At 37.2% G+C, this 12,545-nt stretch overlaps 1 protein-coding gene across 1 annotated transcript in view; it reads right to left on the bottom strand.

Moving 5' to 3' along the window:
- The window catches only part of ESR1 (estrogen receptor 1), a 154,317-nt gene extending 142,962 nt beyond the window's left edge, over window positions 1-11,355 (bottom strand). Inside the window, exon 1 of the mRNA XM_086743373.1 lies at window positions 11,301-11,355. Within this exon, the coding sequence (XP_086599499.1) occupies window positions 11,301-11,352 (52 nt within the window). The 5' untranslated portion in view covers window positions 11,353-11,355. The remainder of the gene's footprint in view (window positions 1-11,300) is intronic.
- Window positions 11,356-12,545: the final 1,190 nt, after the last annotated feature.

Here is a 12,545-nt window from a genome sequence, read left to right as displayed (position 1 = left end):
ATCTCAAGTCAGCATTGGTAACAAACTCTTCGTAAAGAGAGATCACTGTCTTACTTCCTTTCATGCAATGTCAATATTCATGTATTGCGCCCATAGCCTCTTTGGGTTTAGTCAATCTATTTTTTAAAAGTATTAATAAATTTCAGTGTGTGGGAGGATATTCTTAGTAGCAAATAATTTGTATTATTTTTTTTAAATATAAAGTCAACTCCAAACACCTTCAGACCTTAAATGCTTTTTAATTGCATGCAAAAGACATGCAAGGCTGTCAAGATCCCTTGGAAACAAACCAAAACACTGCCAAAACCTCTGTGCAACTGCACACATATGCACACAACTGTACACATACAAAACTAGCAGGCATTATCCATGTCTGCAGAACATGCTCATGTGCTGCCTTGAAGACAGGAATGATATATGCATGTAATCCTGCACTGTTGGCAGAGGGAAACAAATAAATTATTATTTTAATGGCCACTTTTTCAAATCAGATGCATTGCTTTCCAACAGTCAGTAAAATAACGTAGGACATTAATTAGCATATTAAAACCTAGAGGCCCAGGATTTAATTTGCGGAGTTTCAAATAACCACTTCTGGGAAAATACTGTGGTTCTGGAAAAAACGTGGCCCAGGGCTTACTACCCACATACCACCTGTTTAATCAATTATTAGTTCATCAGAGTCTCTAACACACAAATGAAAATAGATACGACATGCTCTGTGTGAATCTACTGATACCTCCTTTGCACTCAGGCTATATGAACAGCCATATATGCTATATTATCACTTTTTGAAAAACTGATTAGACTCATACACTTCCTCGCTGCTTACACACACATCTGAATGGTTCAAACAAGAGAAAAGGAGTGACAGGTTTTTGATTAACTATACTGCTTCTGAGAAGATGTAATTCAAATAATTTAGTCTTGCCTAATATTTAAATGCAATAAAATTTATTTTCAAACAGTAAAGATTTTATTAAGGAAATTATTTTTTTCAACATCTCCCCACTGTAAAAACAATGTAAAAACACACATAAGTATATATTTTTTGTTACCTACATATTTTTATATATGTGGGGTTTATCTGGGAAATAAAGTATTTCTCTCCCATTACATTCCATGCAATGATTTCTCTCCCTTTAACAAAATAAATTGTATTATCAGTGTAAGGTTCATCATTTCCCAGGGCTGAGACTGATTTATCCATTCCCTCACTCAGGTAAGATACATATACATACCAATTGTAATAGAAATCCAAGGACCTGCCTAAAACCAAATCAGGGCATGCACACATATACATCCCTTCTGCCTTTGAAGTAATTTCTTTAAGAAATGAAACACTCATAATTCAGAAGAGCAAGGAATTTAAAAATACAACAGGTTTCATAAGCCCTCTATTCTGAGCCCTCTAAACCTACATAGATTATAATGCCTATACCTATAGCACCCCCTGGCCTCCAGAATTAAGGGAGTTGATGCAAAAATTAGACTGCAATTCTTACAGAGAATTCCTCGGGAAGAAAATGAGAGAACAACAAATTTTCATTTTGTGACACGTTTGTCTCTATAGAGGAACTCTGTAAAGTGATTTATCTGGAGACTGGAATCCATAATACGCAATTATACAAAATATAAGGGGAAAGACTTACTTCACCCGAGACAGAGATCCTACTATGCACAGTTGACTATTTTTCCACTTCTTAATTCCAGGTAAGTTTGCAATAACAACTATGAAAAAGATAAATTATGAATCTGCAGATCTCCCTGATACACAATATTAAATGTTCAGGATGACAGAAGGAACGGTGGGACTGAAAACCTAAATCCTGTATCAAGTAAATTCTGTTTCTGATTCAATTACAATGAGACTACAGAAAGCAGTGCTATTTTTCCATTAGTAGAAGATGTTGCTAAGAGTACCCAGAAAAACCAATAGGTAAGAGAAGAGAGGAAGAAAAAAAAAAACCAAGCAAGGATGGCTGGCAATTAAAAAAAATCACAACGTGTACAGAGAGTGCTTTCATCTGAGGACAAGTTTGATACAGGAGCAGCTTTCCAAACAACTATGAATCTTCTTAAAAGTAGGCAGCCTTTAAAAGATAAAAATAAACTGAAGACATAACGTCACAACATTCAAGGTTGCATCTGTGCCTAGATCAACGGTGCACAGTAATACACCAACAACATCTCACATTACGATAGCACTACCAGCAAGAAGTTTTAAGAAATCTGGTGATAGCCATTAATTAATGGGATATTACAGCCATCCAGCACTACCCCTGCCTAAGTAAGAAATGGCAAAGGGGAAGGCTTCCAGCAGTGACACCAGAGATTATCAGCAAGCCAGGATTAGTGAGGGGGCAACGGGTAAGCAGTAATAAAGAACAAGACCTAGGTGCAACCTGTGCATGTGAAATGGACCCAGGAAAATTCACTTCCGAGTCCTGTACCAGACAATTGATCTTCTTCCCATAAGATGCTCACTTTCATAAATTATAATCTAGTCCAATGACTTGTGTATCTGAATGGATTTTCTAAAATATAATCTCTGCCTTGAAAATTACTTAGAGAATTGTATATTTTCCAGTAGTTAATTATCCCCTTCTTAAATATATGCACCTTTTTTTCCAAGCTTTTGACCTTAATATATTTTCACCTCCTATCTCAAGGAGATTTCTGTTATGAAACTATTATTCATATACAGAAGTTAATAAACCACCACCATTTATAAGCTGATTGCCTTTGGTTGAAACTAAGCCAGATGTTCTCCTGGAGATCTCCTACAATTTAAGGGTTGGTTTAGTCCCTAGCACCAGACTACAGCTTTTCCAAAGCAAAATCCCCTGAACCACCTACATAGTGCGGAGGTGAGGTTCCTCAGCACCAGTTGTCTTACTTTCTGGGCCTGTTGCTATCCTGCTGCACTACCTGCTCATGTGGGTACGTCCACAACACGTCAGAACAAAAGCATGGTGTGCAATCTGTATTTCCAGACCAATCGCTCTTTATGAGGCCAACATAAAACATGAATTATTTGTTTGAACTAAACTAACCAAACTGTCCAGATCACTCTAGACTGGGGTCCTCCTTTTAACCAGTATTTTGTCCTCTGCAAACTCTGCGTGATGTTTCAGTATTCCTTCCCAAATACAACTTTTATTTTGTTCCCTTGTTGAAATACTTCCTCTACACTCCATACTGAAAGAAATGGTTCTTCCATTTCTTTACTTTTGTATTCTCATTATTTCCTATTTTCCAGCTGTGGCAGGCTCACTTTGAAATAAGAAACACATAAAGACAGAGTGTGTTTCTCTTGCTGGATTTTAGAAATACTTCAGCTCTTTATACCGAACAGCACTCAGCCTCCAATCACCTTTACAAGAAACAAGTTATTATGAAAGTAATTTAGGTAAAATACAAAACCCTCTTCTCTGTCCATACAAAAGAATAATCTGAAAAAGCTCACATGGGCATCAATCCAACTCTCTTTACTGTTTGCCTAACTCATATGGCTTTACAGGACAAGCTATATTGAAATGTGCCAGGACATTTAATAACCTAAGTAAAACACACAGAAATCTCAACGCACATTTAAGAAATATGATAATTCGAGTAGAGCAATACTTTTCAGAGCAATAGCAAAATATACATTGAGGTCCGACAAGAAGGATGCTGAGGGGACATCAGGAGAGGAAGGGCCAAGCAGTATCTTCCAAAATGAACTTCTTGATACAGGACATTAACTCAGTGCTGACAGCATATTTGTCATAGAAAGGAATATTTAAATATACATGTGTGGGGGTGTGTATAAACACACACACACAGAGGTATATTCATTATAGAACGAAGCCAAAGTCTTTCACATACTTGTTCAGACTCAGAGAAGGAAGCAGAAAGAAAGGAAACAGAGAGTTGCTTCAAAGGTAATTACAAAAATTGCAGCTTTGTGACTCACTCCTTTCACACAGATTTTGTGGCAGTTTGACTTAACTTTGAAGTGAGAATAAGCTGCAAAAATTGAAGACTGTTAAATTTAGCTAAATTTTCCTTTTGACTTCTTTCTTTGTGCTGTCTGAAAACACTTTTGAAACCAAAACAGTCTTTGAACCATGAAATTAATCAAAGTTTCCTAATCCATTCAAGACTGAGAAAAAAAAGTCAGGTACTTCTTCAACATCTAAGCCATCTGAACACATCACTCTTCCAGCTATGCTTTTCCTCCCTGCACAAGACAACATGTGTGAACCTTCCTGCTGCTCACATCAGTTGTGGAGGGGATGGAGCTGGTAGCTGCAGGCCCTAAGGAGGCCTCCTAACAATCTCTGCCTTCAGGAGACCCTGTCATCAGGAGGCGCGAGGGCCACCCATGAAGGAAGAGCGTGTACCACGAGGAGATCCTTACCTCAGTTTTGGGAGCAGTTCAGCTGAGCTGGTGGTGACTTCTTCCTTCACTTCTCCCTGCTTCCAGGAGAAAGAAGGCTACAAACACAGGCAACAGCACTTCAAGTTTTCTTCACAAGCCTTTGCTATGTTACATTCTGCAGAAAGGGCAGGCTCGCCAGCAAACTGCAAGAAATCCTTCACCAGGATGGAGGAGGCCCACATGTCTTGTTTAGGCCGCGCATCACTAACTTACAAACTGACTCACAGGTCAAAATCAAAACATAACACTGACAGATTGAAACATCTGGATCAACTAAGACAATAAAAGTTGTTCGTTCAAATACAGACCATCAACAGAATGGAAAATCAACTTTCCTCTCCTGATTGACAAGCAAAAGTGAAGAAAATTGCTGAATTCAAACCACCATGTTATTTTCTAACTATTTTATTTTAATTAAGGACTCCCAGAACTGGCTAACATCCTCCAAAGTTCGCAGGCAACTTCAAGAGGTGACTTATTTTGCTATTTCAATTTGACAGCCATTCCAGTATGAACTGAACAGCACAGTTACAAGAGAGGAAGGGAAGAAGAAGGGATGAGGGAGTAAGAGAAACGAGGAAGAAGAGAAGGTGAAATAGAAGGAAGAGAAACTGTCATCAAGTAGAAAATAATGTCACTGTTCTCATTTACCAAATGGGGGTAAGGTTCATGGCTTAAAGTTAATGACTTTCAATGATTTTGCATCTCTAGGATCTAGGAACCCTGACAATGCAGAAGACTGACTGCATGTTGTATTAGCTCTTCATTTCACCCACAGTGTTTCTTCACGTCCCCACTGACTGCTTTTTTAGGATAGCAGCATCAACGGTTCCATGAAGGGAAAGGGAACAGGTCACAAAAACATTATCAATCACTTTATCCACAGTTTTCTTAATTCCCATATTATAACCCAGAAGTTATACTAGAAATAAGAACAAGAAAGAAAAAAAAAAACAACTGGATGTTAACAACTGCATTCCTAATATTTCTAGATGTAGACATCGCTTCAAAAATGCAGATATTTTCTCAAGGTAGGCTGTTCTAATACTAATATGACATTGTAAATTAATATAGTGCCAAGAATAGTAACTTCGATAACACAAGTCATTCTTCAGAGCCATGAACTGTGGGGAGAGACGGAAAATACTCAGAAAGAAGGCCTAGGTAGGAAAGAAGCCAAGAAAGGAAATTGCATGAGAGATGTGGGATGTGTAGACAAGGTAAGGAAATAATATAAAAAGAAGAATGATTAATAAGAAAGTGAAAAGCAAGATAAAAGTGGTCATAAAAAAAGAAAGCAACAGATACTAGGGCCTAGGTCCAGAAAAGCTCTTATGTTCTTAACTTCAAGTATGTTATTAAATATATGAAGCACACTACAAATAAATTAAATGATATGTTTTGCAAGACAGGGGAATTAACAATCAAGGAAAGACAAGTAACAAATCAAAGAGCAATAATATCTAAAGAAAGAAGAAAAAAGGTCATCAGAAGACTAGAGTGAAATAAAACACCAAATGTGAGCCATTCTTGCCATAGCAGGCTTTCTTATGAGTTTTCAATATTAAAGAATCTTCGGATAGCCTAAAAATCATACACAGTCATTTCTCAAATCAAAAAACGCTGGATCAAATATGGGGAAATTACGTATCATTTGACAAAAGAAGAAGAGATAATCATGAACACAAAAGTTTACTATCACATAGACGCATCTGATAACAACTTGACTGCAACAAGTTGTAAATAGTATCAAGTCCAAATCAGTCACATATACAAACACAAACCCCCTTACACAGATATGAAAGTAAGAAGGATTAACATCTGTTGAGAGCAAACATAAGCCTAGAAAATACAAATGGTATTTTAAAACTTTTTAAGTATACTTTACTGGCCGCTGGGGAAGGCTATAATTTATCAAAAGATCATGGTTCAAAAAATAAAAAAGAAAATCAAATTTGCTTCACCTTTGGTTTAGAAGATGAGCAACAAGTCAAAAATTAGAAATTTAATAATAGTCTGGAATAATGAAACTTTGGGTTCTCAAACCATAATTGCAAGCTTAAATAAGTGCAGAGAATATATGTGTAAAGTGAAAACAGCTATAAGACAGCATTTCAGGAATTGTAGGAAATTAATAATTGAAACAAAGAGACACAAAAATAAGGCAATAGCGCAGGTAAGGAAGGTAGTTTTCTAAAATATTTAGGAAACAAAAAGGAATCCTAATATTAGCATCAGACAATTCTTAGAATGAAACATTGATATTCTCCACAACAGTAATGCAAAAAAAAAAAAAAAAAAAAAAAAAAACAAACAAAAAAAAACCCCACAGCAGCATTCAGTAAGTAAGTCTGTTCTGGTTTGGGGGAAGAAGCTAAATGATGCTGTATGACTCCCCTTCCATGTAACAATTCACAAGAATGTTAAACTGCAGTTACTGGCATGGTATTTTTTAGCTAGTATGTCTGAAAAAAATTGCTAGAAGACTTAAAAGAGCCAGCCAATGATTTCACTGCACATGAGCTATCATTTTCAAAAAATCCTGAAACACTGAAATTTTGTAAGACTCAGGAGAAAAAAAAAAGCTAGTATTATACTAAAATTTTAAAGAGATAAACAGGATGACCCAATTAACTTAGGCACAATATCTGATTCTAGTCTCAAGGGAAATCAAGGTTTTAATTACTAATTCAGAGCCTAATATAATAATATCAACCAATAAGGTTATATTATATACAGTATACTCTCAAACTAACTGAATAACTATTAATTCAAGACACCCGGCCCATGAGAGAAATAGCATTGTGTAACGTATTTTGCCTACTGTAAGGCATTTGATACAATAGACTCAATTTGATTATGGTAAAAGTATGAAACAGAACAAATTGTCATATATTAAAACAAATTACAACTATTTATTAGACTTTTGAAAAAATGCAATTGTGAATGGAGAAACATCAACAACCAAACATGTCCTACTGCAATTCGCAGGCTGTGTTTGGCAGCTATACTAATTTGTATTTTCCTCAGGGTCATGAACACAAGAATAATAGCATTGCTCACCAGATGTGCAGAAAAATACTTGGAAGAATAATAAATAAATAAATAAATATAATACTACTTTTAATTATGAAAAAGAATCTGGAATGTTTTATAACCTTTCTTCAGGGAAACAATGTAATTTCCATTATAGCTAAATACAAAAGCATGTAACGGGGCAAGGAGGGAAGCAAGACATTTGCTAGACACTGTGCTCTGTCCTGAGGAGAAGCGACTGGCAAAGACTTGGGGCATCGGCAGGCAGCTGAATGGAAACTACCAGTATTACCTTGTGCCCATAGGGTTAGAGTAATCCTCACGTAATACAGCTCTGTAGGGAAAACATCATAGCAAGAAGAGCCACATTTGCCTATCAGCAATTAATAAAGTCAGTAGGGCACATTTAGCTGGTATATTTTAGAACATAGAGGATTAAAAAGAAGATAGCACAGAGGATGCCTGACGCAGCACAACCTACGAAGATTCGTTTAGAATGAACAGCAAGAAACAAAATGTAGCTGACAAAAAATATCCTTAGCAGTGGAAGGTATTCAGTGGCATGACACTATTTTAAGGAGGGGGGGAAGAGGGAAATCTCACTAATGGTACTTGTAAAAAACTAGAAAATTAAAATAAACCAGCACTGAGAGGAACATGAAAGAGAATACTCAGTACGCTTCTACTATTTCTGATTTCTCCAACTATGCTCTAGCCAGTGACTGGCTATATATTCCAGAACCCTCAAAGACAAGACAAACTATGTTGGTAGACAGAAAATGCTCTCATACAATCAAGTAAATATGAAGTTTATGCATGACTGCAAAACAAAACCTTAGACAATATTAAGGAATGCTTCAGGGAGCAGCTAAACACACAACCCACAAGAAAAGCAAATATTAATCTGACAGGGCCCAAGTACATAGGTATTTTGCTACCAAGGAGCCAATCTGTAATACCAGTCATAAAGCTCTTAAATCAAGCGTCTACATAGGAACAAGCAAAGCCAACAAATCCCTTAAAACACTACTTGATTGGAAAAACAGGAATTGCATAGAAATAAAGAAGTTGCTATAAAGGAACTAACAAGTGGACAAATAGAAGAACAAAATGTTTTTAGCTGGTACACAGAATTGAGTGATGCTGAGCAAATATATGGAAAACCAACACAGCTAAGAGGTTATTTGAAGCAGCTCTTCAAAAAACTAAAGTTGGTATCTTAATGAGGACAATAAAAGAGAAGATACAACTCCGGCAGACTACATGTAAAAAATGCAATTAGACAAGCCAAAAAGGTTTCAGATAGAACTTGTTCAGATATAACTTGCAAGGGGGGTTTTGTGTTGGTTTTTGTTGTTTTTTTTTTTTTTAAGTACATCAAGATCAGGAAGGTTGCCAGAGTGTCTAGAGATCTGAAACATAAAGATGTAAAAGGAGCACTGAGGGAAAATAAGGCTATAACAGAAAAACTAAATGAAGGTTTTGCATCCATGCACACAGCAATGACCTTAAGAGGAATTCAGATAACAGAACCTTTCTTAAGGAGGGTTGTTGAAGGATCTGTCTGAAAGTTAAAGTCTCAGCAAAAGAGGGTCTAGAAAATTTCACAAAGAGAACAATAAGAAGTCACTAAGACCAGTTGATGAGTTTTAAAGGAATTCAAGGGTGAAGTTCTCAGTATCAAAGGACAGAAAAACGACAGAATGGGATGATTCCAAATCTTAAAAGGATTTAGGAAAGGAGGAAGAGAGAGGTAAACCTAAGGTAGTTGTGAACAGGTGGCCAGACATCTCTACTGGGTAAATTAACAGAAACTGCTACAAGGAACACAATTAGAGCATCCATACACAGAATATTGGTAGAAGTGTCATCGTGGGAGCTTCCCTAAAAGGCTTCTCATTCCAGAGTAAATACAAATGTGAAAAGATATTAAATTAAGTAATTCAACAAAGTCTGTCTCCAAGAGCTCTCAGAGAAACTGAGATGCCACAGACAGGCCCCACGGGGCTAAATAATTGGTTAAAAGATAGGACACAAAACCAAATACTAATAGTTGGGATTTTTTCAATGGAGGGAATTCACAAAGGAAGTATTCTATTAGTGCCTCTGTTATTTAATATTTTAATAAAAGACCTGGAAAAGAGAGTGAATAGTGATATAACTGAGTCTGATGATGATACCATGTTAGCGTAGTAGGGGTGAGGGCCAACTGTGATGAGTTGGAAAAGGATTTCACAGCATAAAGTGAGTAAGTGATGAAATGGCAGCAGGAATTCAATAAAGATCTGAAGACTGAAGAGTATATTAAACAAATGATGGCTAAAAATTTGGCTTATTTAGACAAAAAAAAAACAAAACAAACCAAAGATAGAGGAAATCTAACTACTGTCTATAAATACAACATTGGGCATAAACATCAAGACCTAAAAGGTATTTCAGCCAAAGAAAGAAAGCTGGCACTGCAAACAAATTTAGTATGGAAATTACAAGCTTCTCAGCTGCCAGAGGGGTGAAGCTCTAGATCAGCCTGTCCACAAGAGGAAAAACAGCTTAACCAGGCTTTAAGGTAAATGTGGATAAGCACTGTGAACAAATTACACGATCTGGTTGCTATGACAGCTCAGTACTGGGTTAGCTGCCCAACTTAGGCTGGATGCAATAAATGAAACTAAGGCAAAAACTTACCAGCACATAGTAGATGCACTATGACTTGTGTCTTTGTACAAGCAAGTCCTTGTGCATTACCTATATGGAAGTTAGTTTCTGCTTAATGCCATTGTATGTTTCTGCTTCTCTTTAAATCAAGAAAAGCGAGTTGCTTTGCGTCCAAGAAGCCTTGGAGATAACTAACAGTAACTCAGTCACATGCACAAGACTTCAATCACTAGAGACAAAATTAGATTTCAAGTGTTTTTGAGAGAGAAAGAATGTTTCACTTTTATCCCAAATGTCTACTTTTCCCTTTGATTAGGTTTCTAGGACACCAGAGGTAGCTTTAAGAGTGAAAGTTCAGTCTGTTGGAAGCAGTTTTTTGACTTGCCACAGCAGATCCAGTGCTGAGACAAATTAGTGATAGGGTAGTTAGCTAGCACAGGGAAGGCAATTAGTTTAATAAAAATAAGCTGTCTCTATTATTGGTTTTGTTCATACCAACAGCAAGGTTTTGAAGTCATTTCTCCAAATCTTGCATTGGCTTGGCTTGCAGAGCAGCTGAGGTGTGCCTAAAACTGATTCCTCTTGGGATAAACTAAACCTAAATCTCTGCTCCAGAAGCGTGCCAAACACAACCCAGCCCCTCATGGGGACATGCGCGTCTGAACACAAGACTGGTTCTTTGGGCAGTCTCAAGCCATGTGTCTGGCATTATATAACCACCTAGGACATCAGGCCCTCACTGTCCCACCACAGCACTGCCAGGTATTCCCAGTGATGGACACCAATGGCCGGAAAGGTGCCAGGAAGGCCATGGGAGAGTAGGGCACAACGGGCATTGCCCTACGCCAACCCTGACACCCAAGTGGGAGGACCTAAATCAGCCCGGCATGTACTAGAAGACCCTGGTTGTTTTACAATGGCAACAGGTTGGGTTGAAGGATTCTGTAACACCAGGCAGCTGATAGGGGCTCATTTCACAATGTATACAGTTCCCAAGCATAAAAATCTTAACTTGACTATAAGGAGTTGTCCAATGTCTCACTTAGTTTTCAGTCGCTTAAGTTGAGATAAAATTTGCTGAATGGTTTTCTCTTATGTGCCTCAGTTTAACCCCTGAGGGAAGAAAGATTAGTCACTTCTGCATATCTCTTGTTTAAAAAAAAAACAACCATAACTGACTCACCATCTAATTCATAAAGTTTCTTGAGTTTCTCAGCTTTTTTTTTTAAAGGCATTTCTACAAGTACATCCTTCATGTTGCTATGTTTCGAGAGAAAAGAAATAAAAGATGAAAACAAAACAATATTTTTTAAAAGACAGCTCTTTGTCAAAAGTCCAAAAGGAAGTATGAACGTAATCTTCTGTTACGTATGTGACAATCTCCCTTTTTCCTTAAATTTACTTTTTCATTGTTTGTGATGGATGCTTTGCATACAAAACTGTGCCAGTAAGCAACAGAAAATGCTTTGTTAAGAGGAAGACTACCCAAGAAAATGAGGCGTTAAAGAAATCACCATGAGCTCATATGATTCATACGTCATAAAAATATAACATTTCCTTTAAGCGGTGCCTTTGATGTCCTCCTGCTTTAATGCGTGCGCATGTGTATGCACATGCACTCTCCTGTGCGTCTAGTACACCAACACATACAGAAATGTCACTGAAATGCAGTCATGTTTGTTGTAAAGCAGTCGCTCAACAGGAAATAGCAACATACACGACAGATTAGGACAAGAAACAAATCCATGAGAAATGTACCCATGTAGGAGTTTAGGTTGACAAAGCAGAACAATCAGATTGGCTGGGACAGGAATATTATCACTCCATACACTTGTGAAATGTGCCATCAGCTCTCTAATGACCACATGAAATCAAGACTTCAGGGTTGCTTTCATATCCTGAAGCGTCCAGACAAGATATCAATTCCTGCACAGAAAGTGTCCTTCAGACAAAGCTGGAGGAAGTCAACACAAGCAGAAATTTAATGATTTCTTGGGATGGTAGGGACACAGCGTGGCAGCAGTTGTGGATGTATTTGCATGCTGGGCAGCAGCACAGTCTGAGATTAACGGTATTTTGGAATGAATAGGCTAGTTGTTGATTTAGAAAAATACAGCAAGATGAGCCCCCCCCAAAAAATCATTCAGGGCCATTACCTCAAAATTGGGGATGCCAATAAAATGAGTCCCAGCTATGAAATGCTTCCTACTGTAGCACTGCAAAACAAAATCTCAGTGATCTTATTTGTAAAGACACAACCGTTTTATCTCCACTTGAAGAATATACAAGGCAAAACTGTAAGCAGTTACACTAGTTATCTGTAAACTTTCAGAGAACAAACAAAATCTAAAGAAGATTTTATTTCTCTGTTGATCTGGATTTCAAACCAAGTGCTTTGAAAAAAATTGCCAAAATTCAAATCTGACCA

This window comes from Chlamydotis macqueenii, chromosome 3 (assembly GCF_036417535.1).
Source record: "Chlamydotis macqueenii isolate bChlMac1 chromosome 3, bChlMac1.mat, whole genome shotgun sequence".
Classification (NCBI taxonomy): Eukaryota; Metazoa; Chordata; class Aves; order Otidiformes; family Otididae; genus Chlamydotis; species Chlamydotis macqueenii.
This window is presented reverse-complemented; position numbering and strand designations above follow the sequence as displayed.